At 43.6% G+C, this 20,901-nt stretch overlaps 1 protein-coding gene across 4 annotated transcripts in view; it reads left to right on the forward strand.

The window, feature by feature from the left end:
* Positions 1 to 20,901, forward strand: part of eps8l2 (EPS8 signaling adaptor L2) — a 187,755-nt gene that overhangs the window by 75,657 nt on the left and 91,197 nt on the right. For all 4 annotated transcript variants that reach the window (XM_073049379.1, XM_073049378.1, XM_073049381.1 and 1 more), the window contains one exon: positions 3,228 to 3,274. In XM_073049379.1, coding sequence (XP_072905480.1) covers positions 3,232 to 3,274 — 43 coding nt within the window. In that variant the 5' untranslated portion in view covers positions 3,228 to 3,231. The remainder of the gene's footprint in view (positions 1 to 3,227; positions 3,275 to 20,901) is intronic.

Consider the following 20,901-nt stretch of genomic DNA (forward strand, 5'->3'; position numbering starts at 1 on the left):
GTTTCTCACTAGTTTACTCATATTTTACTTTCCCTTCAACTATTTCTCGGAACTTCTTTGCTGAATTATAAAATGTTTCGAATCCACAAGTTCGCTGTTATTTCTGGCAACTTTACGAGTCTCTTCTTTTGAATTAATTTGAATAATTTTTTCAGTTATTCATGAATGATTTCTTCTGTCAGGTTTGTGCCTTAAAAGAATAAATTTATTTGCAAATCATTTCCTATTGTTTTAAGTGCTGTCCATAACCTGCCCACTTATCTTTTAACATAGAGGAGTTATCCAATCTAATGTGTCCCTCACACTTCCAAAGTTTACTTAGTTTTAAATTGTTTGGTGTTGAAAGTCCCTATTCTTGGATTGAACTAGAACGTATTTCAAACTCAATGTAAAACTCTACCATATTCCGATTACTCTTCCCTGAAGTCCTCTTTGCAAAAAGATTATTAATCAACTCTTTCTCCTTATACAAGACTAGATCTAATATAGACATTTTCTAACATAGAAAGCCAACTTATTTACATTCCATGAATATTGACTTTCAGCTTATTGCCACTAATTTAACTTGTCCAGACTTTATAAAGATTACAGGCCTCCATATTTACTCTATTACCCTGTTAACTGCTCCTAGCTTCTTGATTTATACCCAAAACTGCACATTATTTGGTATGTTCTATGTAATCCCCATGAAGTCTCGTTTTTTTAGCTTCATCTTAGTTCTAGTTTTATGCCATGATCTGCTAAACCAAGATCCTTTGCCACAACTGAACAAATTTCTTCCATTAATAAAAGGACTACCTATATATATTTTCCTTTTTTAGCCAATACATCCTGAATGACAAGTAACTTTGAATATTTAGCTCCCAATTCTAGTTACACAACAATCACATTTTCTCATTGGCAATTAGATCATACCTATTTACTTTTATTTCTGTTATTTATATATCTGCTCTATGGTGAATGCTGCATGCATTGAGACACAGTATTTTTTAATCTTGCCCTTTTAACATATTTATTTACTTTGATTCTCTTTGCTGCTTGCAATTGCTCCCTCTGTTTATTTCCCTCACTACCTTTCTCTCCTGCATTCCCTCGAAGATTCACATCCACATCTGCCAAACTAATGTAAACCTCTCCAACCTCTCCAGCAGCCTGACAGCCCTACCAAAATGTCCACTGAGGATATTGGCTCTAGTCCTGCTGATATGTAAGCTACCCTGTTCTTACAGACCCCACAGCCCCACAAACTATGCAATGTCTCAGAAGTCTAAAGCACTCTGTCTTGCATCATCTCTGAAGCCACATGTTAATTTGCTCTGTTACTGTGAAACGCTGAGGTTTATCATGAGGTTGTAGCCTTTGAGGTCCTGCTTCTAAATCTCCTTTGCTGTATTTGTTACCATGAAACGTTGAGGTTTGTCATGAGGTTACAGCTCATGAATCTTTACTAAATCTCTTTTCGATTTCCTAAAGTCTGATTACAAGATCTCATCCTTTTGTTGTTACCACTGGTCCTTGTGCTTCAATAAGTCTATAAATGATAAATACGGGGGGGAAATGTTGAGGATCCTCAAAATGAAGGTGTAGAACAATAGATACAAACTTCTAGTATTTACCCCCTTCCTCCTTCTGTATTTATACTATGGCAGGTATGGAGTAATTTCAGATGACGCGACTATTCAGCAAAACCTCAATTGCGAAGGCTTGTAATTAGAGGCATCTTCTTGCTGTCTGATTCCCTCCCATCATGAAGGTGTCAGCTCAGTCCCCTCGTGGTTCATATGTTCTGTCCCATTATTCTTTGCAGTATGCATGTTTACACCACTGTGCACAGCACACCATTGTCCATGAAATGTGTTTATACAATATGAGAGGGATGTATATGGGTAAACACCTATAGTGTTTCTTCAACAGATAAATATCTCGTTAATTTTACTTTATCTGTGTGTAAGAATAAATGCCTCTTTCATATTGTTGAAAGAATATGTAAAGAAACAGCAGACTCAGTGGGCAAAAGACTGGCAAATGGAATAGAATATGGGGAAGTATAATGCCATGAACATCGCTAAAGGAAATCAAAAGGCAAATCATCTAAGTGGAGAGAGATAGAAGGATCATGTGATCCAGTGAGTTAATCACAAAGCCGTTAGGCAGGTCCAACGGGTAAACAAACAGCATTTTGGCCTTCATTGCAGAAGTGTTGGATATTAAAAATGGGAGAGGGGGTGAATTTGTTGCATTCTACAGAATATTAGTGATACCTCACCTGGAAAACTGCATATTTTTGGTTCGCAATGCAAATAAAAGATCGAGTAATATTAGAGGCAATGCAAAGGTGATTCACCAGGCCAATTCCTAGGATGAGAGAGAGCTCCTACCAAGAGAGACGAAATAGTTTGGTTCTGTGTTCAATAAGTTTAGGAGAATGATGGGTGACCATATTCTAAAATATAAGATCCTAATGGTGTTGACAGGATTAACGCTGGATATTTTTACTAACAGGTGAGTCTCAAACAAGGGACATAGCGAAAGATGAAAGGCTGATTATTTGAAACAGATAAATAGAATTTCTTTGCCCAGGAGGGTAGTGAAATTAGGATCATTAGAACCATTTAAACTGGAGGTAGATTACTACTCAGTAGGTCAAGAATGGAGAGTTATGAAAAAATACACCAAAAGGTAAAGGTATTAAATGGTGGCGCAGACTTAAAAGGCCTCTCCCACCCTTATTTTCTTGTGTTGTTGCATCAGTTTCAGTGACAGGGCCGTGGTTGCCGATAACAATATCTCTAGATAAGAAGCAGCAACTGTGACAAATTGTAAATACAAATAGTACTGAAAGTGTGCAAGTCCTTGGCCAGGAGTGGCTTGAGTATTCGGACCAAGATTGCTACCTGCTGACCTGTGTGAGTAACGAGAGAATAAAACATAATGCTGAACACAGGACAGACCACATGTGCCTTTTACAAAGTGTAGTTGGATATGATCTCCTTTCCAAGCTCAGGGTTGTTTGTACAAAGCTTAGCACTCTGGCAACATTCAGCTAACCAAATATAGATTGGAAGTTGAAAGTGGAGCCCTCATTTGAGTATGAGACATGCTGCACACTGCATTTACCTTAATGTAGCTGATAGACGTGTCCATCGCTATTGTGCACAACATCTTGAACAGAGATAGATGCTGAGCTAATGTTGCAAATGACTTTTTTTTTGTTATCTGTTTTGCAGCAGGATGTCGGCAGCTGAAGGCAGGTTGAGTGCAAAAGCTCTATATGGTGAGTTGCAATTCTCCTGAGAGAACTTTCTTTTCCAGTTGTACAGCTCTTTAAGATTTGTGCTCCTTGTAATCCAGTCTTGTGATCATACCAAAGTTAAGCTGCACCACCCTTTTTACCTCTAATTCTCTTTCTATCATTCTTCAGGGGATAAGGTCCTAAACCCTAGCATTCCCTTCCTGAACTTCTTTGTATTTCTATTCTTCTCCATCCTCTTTTAATACAGTCCTAAAAATTTGGTTCACTGGCCAAGCTTTTAATCATCTGTCCCAATATAACCTTTATATGGTTTGTTTCAGTTTGTTTGATCGTATACTTGGGAAATGTCATGGGATGCTTGTTAAAGATGACATAAAATCTCATTTGCTCATGTTATAATACACCATGGCACTGTGCTCCATTTTCATAATCAGTTCCATTGAAGGCCATGCAACTCTATCACAGCTGTGCCGGCATTACACAAAGGATAAATCATATCAGGATGTGTTGCATTTTCATTTATACAAACTTTCATTCAGCATGCATAAAAAGATTATATTATACTGTGGCAGCCCACTTCCCAGCGCACTCGAACCGACTCACAAAGCGGCGCGCGCCGGCATTGAGGCCGGTCCCAAAGAGGGCGCCAAGCCTGCTTCACCAGCAAGGGAAAATGCCCGCGCACGGGACAGGACTGTGAATACACGCCCTCTACAGCATTCCCGCCCGGGAAGGGCGGGATCAGGAAGGCTTTAAAGCGAGGCCGCGAGGTTTGAATAAACCTCTTTTGTAACTGCAGTTCACCGACTCCGTGTCGTAATTTCAGCGCTGCGTGTAGCACACCGCTACAATTGGTGACCCCGACGGCCCAAACGATATTTGGGCCGAAGATGACTGATGCTGCATCTGTTCATGCAGCTTCGTTAAAACTGCCAAGCTTCTGGACGCTGCGACCTCACCTATGGGTCCAGCAGGCAGAAGCCCAATTCCACATTCGGCAGATAACCTCGGAGGACACACGTTACTACTACGTGGTGAGCTCCCTCGACCAGGAGACAGCCGCCCAGGTTGAGGAGTTCATACAATCGCCCCCAGCGGACGGCAAATACACAGAATTCAAAGCCCTACTCATAAGGACTTTCGGACTCTCATGGCGCGAGCGAGCTGCCCGCTTACTGCACCTGGATGGTTTGGGGGACAGGCTACCGTCGGCTTTGATGAACGAGATGCTGTCCCTGGCCGGAGGTCACAAGCCCTGCCTCATGTTTGAGCAGGCATTCCTGGAGCAGCTGCCAGAGGACATACGCCTGCTGCTGTCCGACGCGGATTTCAGCGACCCCTGAATGGTGGCGGCCCGGGCGGACGTCCTGTGGAAAGCCAAGAAGGAGAGTGGGGCGTCCGTCACACAGATCACCAGGCCACGCTCCCAGCAGCAAACCAGACCAGGCCCGGCCGCAGAGCCCGCTAACCCCAGAGGCAGAGGTGAGGAGACCAATGAACAATGGTGTTTCTACCACCAGCGGTGGGGCGCAGAAGCCCGCCGCTGTAGCCCGCCCTGCAAGTTCCGGGGAAACGCCAGGGCCAGCCGCCGCTGATGGCTACGGCGGCTGGCCATCAGGATAGCCTCCTGTATGTCTGTGACAAGCAGTCGGGACGCCGCTTTTAGGTCGACACCAGAGCCGAGATCAGCGTCTTACCTCCGACGAGTTACGACACCCACAACAGAAAACCGGGTCCCACCCTGAGGGCCGTGAACGGCAGCACGGTAAGGACCTACGGCACCCGTACGGTGCGGCTACAGTTCGGCTCCAGCCAGTTCACGTGGGACTTCACACTGGCCGCCGTAGCCCAACCGCTCCTGGGGGCGGATTTTTTGTGGGCTCACAGCCTACTGGTCAACCTGCCAAGGAAGAGACTGGTCCACGCCGAGACCTTTCAAACGTTCTCCCTGGGTGAAGCCCAGTTGCCAGCCCCTCACCTCGACTCCATCACGCTGTCCGACAACGACTTCGCCAGGGTCCTGGCGGATTTCCCATCGGTTCTGGCACCGCAGTTCACGGCAGCCATTCCCAGACACGGCGTACAGCACCGCGTCCCGACACAAGGACCACCCCTCCACGCCCGTGCTCGAAGGCTTCCCCCGGACAATCTCCGGCTGGCGAAGGAGGAGTTCAAGAGGATGGAGGAATTGGGGATCATACGGCAGTCCGACAGCCCATGGGCCTCCCCCCTGCACATGGTGCCCAAAGCAACAGGGTCTGGAGACCATGCGGCGACTACCGCAGGCTGAATAAGGCTACAACACCGGACCGCTACCCTGTGCCACACATTCAGGACTTTGCAGCAAACCTGCACGGCGCACGGATCTTCTCCAAGGTAGACCTCGTCCGGGGATACCATCAAATCCCGATGCATACGGACGACGTCCCCAAAACAGCACTCATCACCCCTTTTGGCCTTTTCAAGTTCCTCTGCATGCTGTTCAGCCTGAAGAATGCCGCACAGACATTTTAGCGGTTAATGGATGCGGTGGGACGCGACCTGGACTTCACTTTCATCTATTTGGCCGACATCCTCATAGCCAGCAGCAGTCGTCAGGAGCATCTGTCCCACCTCCGTCAACTCTACGCCCGACTGAGTGAATACGGCCTGACAATCAACCCGGCCAAATGTCAGTTCGGGCTCGACACCATCGACTTCCTGGGCCACAGGATTACTAAAGACGGGGCAACCCCTCTGCCCGCCAAGGTAGACATGGTCCGCCATTTCCCCCGACCCAACACAATCAAAGGCCTTCAGGAATTCGCGGGTATGGTGAGTTTCTACCACCGCTTCCTCCCTTCAGCTGCCCGAATCATGCGCCCCCTGTTCGCTCTGATGTCGGGTAAGGGCAAGGACATTACCTGGGACGAGGAGTCCGCCGCCGCTTTCATTAAAACCAAAGAAGCCTTGGCAAACACCACAATGCTAGTGCACCCCAGAACGGACATCCCTACCGCCCTCACAGTGGACGCATCTAACACGGCAGTCGGTGGAGTGCTGGAACAACTCATCGAGGGTCACTGGCAACCCCTGGCGTTTTTCAGCAAACACCTACGACCACCCGAGCTCAAATACAGTGCTTTCGACCGGGAACTGTTGGCACTATACCTGGCAATCCGGCATTTCAGGTACTTCTTATAAGGTAGGCCATTCACCGCGTTCACGGACCACAAACCGCTTACCTTTGCGTTCACGAAAGCATCCGACCCCTGGTCATCCCGCCAGCAGCGACATCTGTCCTACATTTCCGAATACACGACGGATGTCCGCCACATCTCGGGAAAGGACAATGTCATGGCGGACACACTCTCCCACCCTAACATCCAAGCCCTGTCCCAGGGTGTAGACTATGAAGCACTGGTGGAGGCGCAGCAGGCAGACGAGGAGATCCCTAGTTACAAGACTGCAGTCTCCGGTTTGCAGCTCCAGGACCTCCCCGTAGGCCCAGGTGAGAGGACCCTGCTCTGTGACGTCACCACCGGCCAACCCAGCCCCTTCATTCCGGCAGCCTGGCGGCAGCGCATTTTCAACTCCATTCATAACTTAGCGCACCCCTCCATCAGGACAACCATCCGGATGGTAGCCCACAGGTTCGTTTGGCACGGACTCTGCAAGCAGGTCAGTGAATGGGCCAGAATGTGCATGCACTGCCAGACGGCCAAGGTACAGCGGCACACCAAAGCTCTGCCGCAGCAGTTCCACCCCACCCACCGGCGTTTCGACCACATTCATGTGGATATCGTGGGCCCCCTGCCAGTGTCGCGTGGAGCGCGGCACCTCCTGACTATCGTGGACCGGTTCACAAGATGGCCAGAGGCGATCCCGCTCACCGACACCACCTCCGAATCTTGCGCCTGGGCACTGATTGCCACCTGGGTATCTCGCTTTGGTGTACCGGCCCACATTACCTCCGACAGAGGCGCCCAGTTCACCTCCAGCCTGTGGTTAGCTATGGCCAGCCTTTTGGGGACACAGCTGCACCACACAACTGCCTACCACCCACAGTCGAACGGACTAGTGGAGCGTTTCCACTGTCACCTGAAGTTGGCTCTCATGGCACGCCTCAAAGGGCCTAACTGGGTGGATGAGCTTCCCTGGGTCCTGCTCGGAATCCGCACGGGGCCCAAAGAGGATCTGCACACCTCGTCGGCCGAGTTGGTGTACGGCGCACCCCTGGTTGTCCCAGGAGAGTTCATACCAGCCCCAAGGGGGCAAGAGGAAGAACCCGCAGCAGTCCTGGGCAGACTACGCGAGAGGCTCGGTAACCTAGCCCCCATACCCACTTCGCAGCATGGGCAGAACCCGACCTGCGTACCCAAAGACCTGCAAAACCGTAAGTTCATTTTTGTACGACGGGGCGGACATCAGGCACCGCTACAGCGGCCCTACGAGGGGCCATTTACGGTGATCAGAAACAACGGGTCCACATTCGTGCTGGACATTGGGGGGAAAGAGAAGGTTTTCACGGTGGACCGACTCAAATCGGCCCAGGTGGACTTGGCGCAGCCGGTTGAGATTCAGGCACCGCGGCGCAGAGGCAGACCTCCCAAACAGACCCAGACTGTGGACATTGGGGGGTGTATTGCCGGTTCTGGGGGTGGGGGTTATGTGGTGACCCACTTCCCAGCGCACTCGAACCGGCTCACAAAGCGGCGTGCGCCGACATTGAGGCCGGTCCCAAAGAGGGCGCCAAGCCTGCTTCACCAGCAAGGGGAAAAGCCCGCGCGCGGGACGGGACTGTGAATACAGCATTCCCGCCCGGGGAGGGCGGGATCAGGAAGGCTTTAAAGCGAGGCCACGAGGTTTGAATAAAACTCTTTTGTAACTGCAGCTCACCGACTCCGTGTCGTTATTGCAGCGCTGCGTGTAGCACACCGCTACAGTAGTACAATTTTTTAATTAATACAATTGTGTTCATTCAAATTTAAACATAGATTTGATTTAAGGGTTAATAATTAAACATATTTGTATTTAGTAACTGAATTACTTATTAACAAGAAAATTAGCCTAGCGATTCTAGAGTCCAAGTTCTTAATACCATGATCTGACATTCCTCAGTATTTAATTCAGAATTTAAACCAACATAATATTTTGAAATATATTAATGTCACTTTTAAAACTGCAGGCAGAAAGATTATGCACTCCTTCTTGCAAACAAATTCAAACTGCCCTTTCTAATTTTATGACAGAGATTTAAGTCTGCTTGTAAGAATCTAAATGAAATAAATCTAGAACAGCCCTTCAGGGACAGTAAAGCATGACATTTATTTTATAATGCAGCAGTTAAGCAACAGCTTCAGTGAAAAGCCAGATTAATGTTCAACAGATGTGAGGTTTCCACCCAAAGCTCAATCCTTCTTCAGTCTGAGGAAGTTGTACACCTGAAGTGAGTTCTAGAACTTCCATCCTGACAGGGCTTGATGCTGTTACTAAATGACAAATGTTGGAAACATTTCCTGGCAATGTATATCAAATTTGTTATAAGAAAAACACTTGTTACTATGAATGATATTTTGAAAATGATAACCATGTGATAAAGATTACTGAGGATCATTGTTTCCTGTAATCTGCTCTGGTTTTATAGGCATCGCCAAACCCACCTCATGACTTACCACATAAAAGGTTTATTCAGTGTTGTACTTTGGAACAAAGTTCATGAATCAGAAATTATTTACTTCTTGTGCTGATCTCAGCTCAGTTTGCAGTCAAGTCCTTTTGCTAGTCTCAGTTTTCCCAGCTTGCTAGCTCCAGTTCCATTTCAATGCCACCTATTGCCTCTGCAACAAGCAATGAACTACCTTCTTGCCTGGCAGCCAGACTCACCCCAAGAGTTAAAAGATGCCGACTCGGCAGTCAGAAACATTGATTATTCAACTGACCAACAAGAGAAGCATTTTTTACACTTCTCTATCTTTCTGTTATCAAATACCATTGTTGGAATAACTGTGGGATTTGGAGCAACCAAATCACTGATTGCATTTTGGTGAACAACTTCTTTTAAGTTGGAATCAACCTCCAATCTCATTGGAGTTTATATTCAAAAGGTGCAAAGCATTTTGTGTTCTATTGAGTTTTGTTTTGAACAACAGGCATTGGCCTAGATCAAGGTTGCAGTATGAAATGGTCCATTCCAGGAACAATGTAGTGGATCATTATTATAGATCTGGGAGGATAAAGAAATATATATTTTACCGTGCAATACCGCTTGTTCTCTGTTTTATGTAAATAAACCAATTGCTGTATCAAAGCCTGAGTCTCCAACCAGTAGGTGTGAACATACAGTTTGACTTCTGACGAATTACAAGGTGGCACATACCAATCTTAGGCAGCATAAGTTATCTGTAAGAAGCCCAGTATTATTATTTCAAAATGTTTGGCATACTGAATTCATTGAGGTGCAAATAATTGATGAGGAATGAGGGGAAATCTTAATATGCACGATGGCTGAATTTTGCCGATTCCACAATAAATAAATGTTTATAAATCTTTCAAAAGGAATTCAATCTCAGGAAATGCTACTTCCTTGACTGATTAGATCTGGGTCCGGAATATTTGGTGAGGCAGCTCAAGTTCTGAGACAAGAGAATGAGGTTATAACCTCTGTTCAATAGCCAGAGCTGTGACCTAAGCCCCTCCTCCACTTATTGAACTTTGCATCAATTGGACACTTAGTACTGAACCTGCATTAACATTTCTGCACTGCCCCATAGCTGAAGTACAGCCATTTCATAAACGGTGCTAAAGTATTGTCAACAGTATTGTTCTTTTCTTGTTTCTGTCCATCATTGCTTGATAATTCTCACCAAAGTTACTAACAAACGTCTATGACTTTGAAGTATTCAGGAAGCAATAATCATCATTTTTGACTGGAGTTTCCAACTTTTTTTATGCTATGGACCCCCTATCATTAACCAAGGGTTCATAGACCCAGGTTTGTTATCCCTGCTTCGGACTAATGATGCATCTTTCAGAAAAGTGAAATTTCACACACAGACTCCACAATAGTTCCATTTGTCCGTGGTTTATGGATAAACCAGTTGTAACACAAAACCGGAGGAAGATGGTTTCTGGAAGAAGATTGCACCAGCAAACAGTGCGACCAAAGGTGACTTCCTTCAGACAGTTCACAAAACTACTTCTTTCACTTCATTTACTTCATCTTTTTGTTCTTTCAAATATGGTTGTGCTACTCTTTGAACCTGTGATCTACATTTTGGTGGCGTGTCTTGAGCAATCTGGTGCTCTGCTGTCTCCGAGGGAGTTTGGCGAGATTTCAAATGAAGAAGCCTGGAGATGGGATACAAATAAAAACACAAAATGCTGGCAGAACTCTCCCCCCTCACTATAATCTCCCCCCAGCCCTACGTTTCTTTCTCTTTTATTTCCCATAATTCTCCACCTTCCCCCTGGCCCATTTCCCTTCAGCCTATCACTTCCCAGCTCTCAACTTCATGCCTCCCCCCCACTTCTTATCCCCCCTCGACCATCCCATGTTACTTCACTCCTGATTAAGGGTTTTGGCCCAAAACGTCATCACTACCTCCTCCCATAGATGCTGTCTGGCCTGCTGAGTACTGCCAGCATTTTGTGTTTTTATTTATTTCCAGCATCTGCAGATTCACTCATGTTGCCTTTGAGATGGGATACAACTCCATTTCTTGACGATCCTGCTAATTAAAGTGTCAAAGGAGATTGAAATCATTGAGGACGGGAGCAGAAGGCAGGTAGCCGTTCAGCACCGTCGATCTGCATGTGGGCGGTCTCTCTCTCTCCCTCTTACTGACTGCTCCCAGAGGAAGGTGCCTATGTACAAATGCTCTCTCCCACTCTTGCACAAAGCTGCCAAAGGATGGTGCTGAAATCCATGGGCCTTGAGCAAGGTTTATTCAACACAGAATGGGGATTGGACACTGTCTCATCATGTTATAATGTGTTTCTGGTCTCTGGTCACTCCTTTATTTTGCTGCTGTTTTGTGCGTTTTGATCGGAGTGAACAAGTGCTGCGGCCAGCAGATAGAGAGAGAAACAGCTCAGGATTGAGCTGAACGGAATATGCCTGGACTCTTTCGAAGTCTTTGTGATTTGGTGCTTTGTATTCTGAGTTCCTTGCTTGTTTTTTGCCGTTTGCACGATTTATTCTTTTTTTTTTGCGTGTTTGATGTTTTTCTTTAAACAGGTTCCATGGTTTTTTCGTTGTTTCAAGGCTATCTGTGGGAATTGGAATCTCAAGATTGTACTTGACATACATAATTTCATAATGAATGTACTTTGAATCATTGAAGTGTATCACTGTGTTTTCCTCATTCAATACAATCCTATATTGAGAAACAGAAACTCCGCTTTTCAGAATTCATTTATTTAGTAGTTCAGACAACAGTTTTAATATCCATTTCTATTTGTTGACATTTTCAATTAACCAATATCCCTGGACCACAGAGCAAACAAAAAGTTAAGTTTGATATTTATCTAACAAGTGATTCCCTCTCTTTAGGATTGTCCTATTTGTCTTTTTTATTGACAGCAAAAATTCATCTGCAAAATCAATACATAGAGCCATACAAAATGCATTGTTCAGTGACATGTACTGTAGAAGGATTTGTTTGATCTCTGCAAATCAGGAGCAAGACTTGATTGAATTACCCAAAGCCAAAAGTAGTAATAATTGAAGGTATTATTTTTAGAAAGCTATTTTAGTAAAGATGTTCATTCCTCAAAAATAAAGTTTTAAGGGATTTTGTATAAATACTTATCTAATATCACATGTCCCAGTTTCATTATTTTTTTTGACTTTCCTCCAGGTTTTCCCTTTTCATCATCTTCATATTTAATCATTTCATATTTAATTGCCCCATCTTTGGCAGCTGTGCCCTACATCCTGGAGCTCCTCCCTTAACATCTCCAACTTATCTTTCTTTCTTTAGCATCCTCTTTAAAACGTGCCCTGTTATTCATTCTTTCAGCCATCCGCATTTTCATTACCCTGTGTTATTCATTGTTGAATGTTATTTGACAATGCCTGTTGAAATGCTTGTTTTGAAGATACTAGTTAATATTGGTGTATTCAGAAACATACTATGATTAATTTTAGATTGGTAACATGGCATAAATTAGAACATTTATGCAAATATTTCTTCCTAGCTTGCTTCATTTCAACTGATCAAAATATTCTTCAGTGCTTTTCTATTTTAGTTGCTTGTCCAAATTCCCTTAAATGCATCCAATAAAGCTGCCTCAGAGACTCCATGTAGCAGAGAGGTCCTCGTATTTACCATTCAAATCAATATTTCTTTGTGGATTTAATCAGAGCCCTATTTTTTACAGATTGTAAGACTGTTTTTATGCTAAAATTGTATATAATTTCAATGGTACAATACTTAGTTATCCCTTATTTATTCAACAATAGTGTAAGTTTTATGACTATGTATATTATAGGTTTTGTGCAATCTTTCTGCTTCAGATTATAAACAACCACAAATCAGGCATGGATGCATTTGCTTTGCAAAGCAATGATCAGAATGCCAAGGAGAATGAGGAAACAAGCAGAGGTGACACAAGGCAGCTAGAAGGGATGACTTAATGGGTAGAGGCAGGAGAGAAAAGTTGGCAATTGAAAGAGTTGGCTCTACTAAGGGAGCAGTTCTTCTGCCAAGATCTTGGGAGGAGGTTTGTTGAAGAGACAACTGGAGAAACTGTGATGGAGTGACACCCGACCTTCATTCTCTGGAGCGACCTAACTGTAGCCCAGCAAACAGGTGCTGAGATTTGTGATGATCTGCTGGAAGCTGCATAAATATCTTGCCACCAGTTGTAACACAAAACCAGAGGAACATGAGGCAAAGTGTGGCTTTCCTGCCAGGCAATCATCTTACTGTGATGCCAATAACAAACCTCAGTCCCATCCTGGAATTTGTACAGGGCTTGATGTACCTCTGTCATTTCCCTCCTCACCATGATTATATGGTCAGAGCGCAGAAATGAAAGCTAATAAAAATTCAATATTACAAACAAAATTTATAAATCCAGTCGTCATATTGTCTAGAAATTTCAAGTGATTACATTTGTGCCCATCTTCCACATACCTTTGTCTACTTCCTCCCCCCCCCCCCACCCCAACCATAAGGTCATTTCCCCAAGAGGCAGGATGGTTGACAAAAGTTTGTTCTACCTATTTCTTGTGAGTAGATATAGGATGCCCTCAGGCACCTCTGCCTTTGAAGATGGATCCCAGCAGGCCTAGGGCTAGAAGCCCTGGCTTCAGACTTGCTAGCTGCAGGCAATGGTGAGAGCCAACCTCCTTCCAGTCAGAACAGAGACAGGGTTCCCGGTCAACACACACAAAATGCTGGTGGAACACAGCAGGCCAGGCAGCATCTATAAGGAGAAGCACTGTCGACGTTTCGGGCCGAGACCCTTCGTCAGGACTAACTGAAAGGAGAGATACTAAGAGATTTGAAAGTAGTGGGGAGAGGGGGAAATGCAAAATGATAGGAGAAGACCGGAAGGGGTGGGATGAAGCTAAGAGCTGGAAAGGGAATTGGCGAAAGTGATACAGAGCTGGAGAAGGGAAAGGATCATGGGACGGGAGGCCTCGGGAGAAAGAAGTGGGGGGGAAGCACCAGAGGGAGATGGAGAACAGGCAAACAACTAAATATGTCAGAGATGGGGTAAGAAGGGGAGGAGGGGCATTAACGGAAGTTAGAGAAGTCAATGTTCATGCCATCAGGTTGGAGGCTACCCAGCCAGTATATAAGGTGTTGTTCCTCCAACCTGAGTTTGGATTCATTTTGACAGTAGAGGAGGCCATGGATAGACATATCAGAATGGGAATGGGATGTGGAATTAAAATGTGTGGCCACTGGGAGATCCTGCTTTTTCTGGCGGACCGAGCGTAAATGTTCAGCGAAACAGTCTCCCAGTCTGCGTCGGGTCTCACCAATATATAAAAGACCACACCGGGAGCACCGGACGCAGTATACCACACCAGCCAACTCACAGGTGCAGTGTCGCCTCACCTGGAAGGACTGTCTGGGGCCCTGAATGGTGGTGAGGGAGGAAGTGTAAGGGTAGGTGTAGCACTTATTCCGCTTACAAGGATACGTACCAGGAGGGAGATCGGTGGGAAGGGATGCGGGGGGATCGGGGGGACGAGTGGACAAGGGAGTCGCGTAGGGAGCGATCCCTGCGGAAAGCAGAAAGGGAGGGGAGGGAAAGATGTGCTTGGTAGTAGGATCCTGTTGGAGGTGGCGGAAGTTACGGAGAATTATATGTTGGTTCCCAGTACTCATTTTTCACCCTACCAGCCTGTACTTCCAACACATTATTCTTTGAAACTTCTGAACCCAATACAAACTTCACCTTCCCTTTCTCTTTCCACTGGGACCACTCTCTCCATGACTCTCTGGTTCACTCATCGCACCCCACCTATCCCTCCTCCACTCCTGTTGGGGGGTGTAGAACAGAACAAGTTCTTATTCCTCCAGAATCCCAAACACCCAGTCCAGATGAGACAGACATTCACTCACATGTGCTGCCTCCAGCTTGGTTGTGTCTACACAACTACATAACAAATAAATAAAGGCAAGCACTCGGAGGCAAAGTTAACTTGTAAATTTAACTTTGCAGAGAGAGCAACAAATCAACGCGCATGGGTAAGTTACCAGCCAATATTTAATGCTAGGGTATGTCATTGTGCTAAAAGAAATAGATTTGTACACTACAAATGTTGTTATTGTATGCAGTGCTCTCGAAGTGACCTCCTCTACATCAGTGAGGCCAAGTGCCACTGCTTTGCCAAGCAACTGTGCTCTCTCTGCCATTGCCTTCAAGAACTACAGACTGCCTATTATTTTAATTCTCCTCCCCATTCCCATCCCAACACGACTGAGTTCAGTTCCTATACTGCCACAGTGAGATTAAACACAAACTAGGGGGACAGTACATTTTATCCTGCCTGGTTAATCTCCACCTCCAAGGCATGAACATTGAATTCTCCAATTTCAGTTCAACTGTTCCCTTTTGTCCCTATTCTATCTCTTTCTGATCTACCCAGTTCCTCCTACACTCACTCAAGTCTCTTATTACCTTATTTCCTTCTCACTTCCACTCACTTCAGCTGCCCTTTGTCTACACACTCCATTCGTTGGGTCCCCTTCCTCGCTTCCAATCTGCCTACCCTACCTCCTTTACTTTGTCAGTGCTCCATCTTCCACGTCTATCATAACCCATAATCTTCAGTGCTCCACCACCTCCACTATCACTTCTTAGCCCTTGTCAATATTTCCACTCTTCCATCCTGCATCTGCCAGTCATCCTTCCTCACTTGAATCCACTTTTCAACCACCAGCTCTTGTTCCACTCCTTCCCTTCTTCAAACTTGCTATTAACCCTCCAACCTTCAGTCCAGATGAAGTGCCTTGACCTAAAATACCAACTGTCCATCTTCCTCCCCAAATGCTGCTTGACCTCTGAGTTGCTCCAGCTTCTTGTTTGTTGTGTTCCAGATTCCAGTATCTGCAGTCTCTTGTGTCTCCTTTCCCACTCTGCACTGGCTAAAACCATCTCTGTTTTGAAGACAACATCAAAAGAATTATACATGTTTAATGAGTCTTATTTGCCTGTGATGCTGAAAGTATAATAAAATTTTAATAGCCATGGGCTAATGTTCTGAAAATTCATGCAACTGCTTTTGGCAGTGGTAACGAAGTCTGAAGAAACATGGCCTCTTTCACGTGAGCTCTTCTTTCCAATAAGGAGTAACGTATAGTGTTGATGATTCACTCAAAATTGAAAGCTAGTTTCATAATTTCAAAGAGGAGGACTTCAATCATTAAAATTGTAATTGCATTTTTCATAATTTGGAACCTAACTTGACAGAATCTTGTCGGTCACAAGCATTTGTTTAAACTCACTGTTTTATACACCTTGCAAATTCCAATTTACGTCTTGGTTTGTGGGGATAAAAGAATATCCTTCAATTAGACAATTGCAGTACAAATATAAATTACAAATCCAGTTACAAATCCTATCCAATTACAGATGAATCAAGTGAAATCATCAGGACATGTGAGGATAGTCAGGATCTCAACAGCCAGAGAGGATCTCAATTTGATGTCTGCTTTGAATGTTGGCACATCTTAGCAATATATTACTTTTAAAATGCTGCAATTTTTGGAACAGATTGTCTTTGAGTTAGGGCTATTATTTAAACATTCCTATTTTTGATACAAGAGATGATCAAAACAACAAGATGCAACAGGGCATCCAGGACTTTGCTAAGCGATACATCACCAAAGCCAATGAAAATTAAATGTTGCAAATGGAAAAGAGAACCCAAGAGGTGGCGAGGGAATTAGCATGCTGAAATCAATATCAAATCAGATACAGAAAGAGAAATAAAAAAGGAATTAAATAATCATTTGCAGAGAAAAGGTGATAAGAAAAACATTAAAATATATTTTTGAAAATATGTAAAGTATTATTTTTTAAATATCCAACATTTCACATCCTGAAAGAATGTGTTTATAATTTTAGTTGTACACTTTCTGGGTCAAAGAGCTTGATCATTAATAATAATCATGCCACTAAATTGATACTTAAACTCTTACTTGCTATAATTAATGAGCTTAATGGAAATGATATAAAATGAGATGCTGATTTTATCAGGGAAATGCTAAGTGTTATTAATAAATCATTATCTTTCAGCTAAAATCATCTCTAGAATCAATGGGTAGGACAGTTGATTGAGAAAATGATAATTGTTGTAATTTAGAAATTGAAATGGTTAGGTTGTTTCAGTGGTCTGTCCTGAATACCAACCATTTGACAGTGTTGGTGGAAGAGAAACAATTGGTGAATATTATCTGTTAACAAATATCACAAAATTAGATTAATAAGTTATTATCATGTTCTGATAAAAGATAATTGTCCTGAAATATCAACTTTTTAAAACTTTGGCTCTGCTTCTGTTGGGCTTGCACACTCTTTCTATGTTGCCACAAAAGCTGCCTGATATGCTACTTCCAGGATTTTCTATTTTTATTTTTGATTTCCTGCACCTGCTGTGTTTAGCTTTGAGATTCATTCAAATGAATGATATATTAATTTCATTTCAGTTTGTAGGAAGTATTATAATTAAAGTTATTGCTAGATGTACCTAGAAAACAGCATGGATGTGATGGGGTGAGGACCTACAAGTACTTTGTGGTTCACCTGGATGACAGACTTGAGTGAAACACCAACACAGAGGGTGAGGAGACTAAAGTCCTTTAGAGTATGCAGGCCTCTCCTTCACATGTTCTACCACCTGTTGTCACCAGTATTGTCTTCTATGTGGTGGTGTGCTGGGGCAATGGCACCAACAGGCTTCAATAAACTGATTAGAAAGGCTGGCTCTGTTATAGGAGTCAAATTGGACAAACTGGAGGCTGTGGTAGAACAAATGACCCTCTGGAAAATCCTGGACAATGTTTCTCACCCTTTACCTGCCACTTTGGCTGGACAGAGGAGCACTTTTAGCACCAACAGAACTGCACTGCTCCAAAGAGCATTATAGGAGGTCATTCTTACTCTTGGCCATTGGGCTGTATAATGAATCAACCTATAGCTGGGGAAATAATGACCCCCTCTTGTTAGACTGCTTGTGGTAACTTATTCTTTTTTTCTTTCTACTTCTCCTAATATTTACCGCTGTGCACTTGTAATGCTACTGTGGCACTGTAATTTCCTTTGGGATCAATAAAATACCTATCTATCAATCTCCCAATTTAATCCTAACTGGGACAATTTACAATGACCAATTAACCTACCAACCATATGTCTTTGGAATGTGGGGGGAAACTGGAGCATCCAGAGGAAACCTATGCAGTCATACGGAAAATATACAAACCCCTTACATACAACGGCGGGAATTGAACCTGGGTCACTTGTACTGTAAAGCATTGTGCTAACCACTTCACTACTGTGCTGCCCTATTTGGAACTTTCCCACATTCTACCTATTCATACATGGCAATCTGAAAATTTATATAAATAAAAGTTCTCCTTTAGTTGCTTATGTTAAGTAAGAACTATGTCCTCTAATATACCATACCCTGGAATGCACATTTTTATAAATGTATGGCTGGGAATGTCAGCAACTGATAGAGAATGCTAATATCAGCACAGTAACTTAAGGCAGGAATGGGCCACATGGATAATTAATTTGAGAAATTCAATTCAAGAAGTGTTTGTTTATGTGAGGCACACACAGCCATTTGGTTAGATAAACAATTGATCAAGTTTCAAAGCTGGTTGAAATGTAGCACTGGAAAAATAAATGGCACTTGAGAATGAAGAGGCAAAATGTTCCCAACAGAACTTGTTCATCAATATTCTCAGTCATCAAGCAGCAACCATAATATTAGACCTTTTGTGTTAGTGTGGTGGGCGCCTGTTTAAATCAATATTCTGATGTTCCCAGTCCTTTCTTGAATTGGTGCATTTCACCTTACTGGAACTTTAATTCCATAATTTTAACGCCAGTCTATATTAGGGAATGGGGTTATTTCTGTGACTGGGTCACATTCACACAATTAAAGCAACAACCTCAAGTACACAGTGAGCAATTAGCAGGGGAACTTAACAGTTCAAAGAACAAAGTTCAGTCGGTTTGTCCTTCTCTAGTGGTGCATAGAATCCGCTATTTTGGGTAATGAATGTCTTCTCGTATCTTTCATAAGAACTGGCATTGACCTTTTTTTTGGTCTCAGGAAGGGAATGCTAATCACAATTATCTAATTAGCCTGGAAGAATCCCAGAGTTGGCTGCAGGTGTAGGTTATCAGGATATAAATGTACCCCACACCCTACTGGATGAGCAACTGGAGACAGTTAGCTCTGCACACTGCCCTCTTCAGTCAGTCACCTGGTGCATTTGATACTTAACAAGCAAGTGATCAGCTTAGCACAATGGATAACTTATCCTGAGCTATGCTTGTTCTTTCCTTGTCACTTCCTTCAGCAATATCCCTTGAACTGGAGTTCAAGACTGCTGTGCAACCAGCAGAGCTGCTACTTGATCTGGGTTCAAATCTGGCCTTGGGTACAAACTTGTACAGTATTTGCACAGTTTCCCTGTGACTGTGCGGGTTTCCTTCCATCATCCTGAAGACACGTAAGTTCCAAGGTTCAAAGGTTCATTTATTATCAAAGAATACAACTCGGAAATTCTTCTTCTCCAGATAGCCATGAGACCAAAGAAGAAAAGAGTGGCAGCATGATCATCAATCCCCAGGTTCCCCCTCCCCACACAAAAAAAATTAACAGCAATGGAACAGGGTCATCGACCCCCAAATCCCCTTCCCGCATACAAAAAAGTCAAGAAAAATTGGGTGAAAAACACAGAATACAACAAAACCATAAGACTGAAAAAAAGTCCACATCTGAAATGCAGAAAACTTGGGCAACATTCTCCCTCTCTGTAGTAAAGCAAAGTGATTAAAAAGGCAGTCTCCCCTCTCCAGCAGCAGAGCTATCCCCCAGCAATAAAAAGGCGAGCAGGAGGCACTTCAATCTCACTTGTCACTTTAATCAGCTCACTGCCTTCTCACTGTGAGGATCCCCCAGGCTGCTATTGCTTCGTGGAATCCCCTCAGTGATTGCAGAGCACTGAAACACTCAAACGATCTCCAAACTGCAAATCACAGGCTCCAACATTCCAGAATCACATTCTCGACAAAAACCAAACGTAGAAGACTTTTTTAAAAAAGTGAAATATATGGTTTCATGATCTATCCGAAGAAGTCGACCGAAGAAGCTTTGTACACAGGTGGCATCTTGACCAGTGTGATCTTTGCCGGTAGTTGCTAGGTTAATTAGCTACTGGAAATTGTCCCTAAGTGTAGGTAAGTCATTGAACCTGGGGAGATCTGATGGGAATGTGGGAAGAACAGAAAGTGAGATTAATGTAAGATTTACAGTATGCATGTGGGTGGTTGAAGATCAGCATGCACTTGAGGGGCTATAGAGGACCATAAGACCATAAAACATAGGAGCAGAATTAGGCCATTCAGCCCATCAAGCCTGATCCAGCATTCCATTATGACTGAACCCGGATCCCAAGTAATTTTTCTTGGATCCCAAGAAAATAGATTTCAAAGCATTTAAATGAGGGTTGAAACAAATAATAAATTATCAAGACCTTCGATGGATTGTAATGTAGAAAAGTAGTGGAGTTCATAGCGGAAATGTTGGAAAGTGGTATCTAGTTAACAGAGGACCCACAAGGAAAGTTGCCTTTATTTTAGCAGACAGCAGGGAAATTTGCCCAACCAAGTATCTCCTCATTTTGATGCTGAAGCAATCCAATACCTGAAGGTTCCCATCAGTGTTGTGCATAAATAACAAGACAATTTCATGGGCTTATTTTTTATTTCCTACGCATGCTGTTTTGTGCTATGTTTTACAGCGATTTCTGTGGCATTGAACAGCAGATACTTTTCAATTGCCACTAGAAATTCGTCTTCTCCTGGAAGATAATTTAATGTGTTCCAGTGGGACTCCCTCTGAACTCTTTCCTGTGAATAAATGTTGTTGCATTTCAGAGATGATTCATTTATTCATCAAAACATGA

Source organism: Hemitrygon akajei, chromosome 6, assembly GCF_048418815.1.
Source record: "Hemitrygon akajei chromosome 6, sHemAka1.3, whole genome shotgun sequence".
NCBI lineage: Eukaryota > Metazoa > Chordata > Chondrichthyes > Myliobatiformes > Dasyatidae > Hemitrygon > Hemitrygon akajei.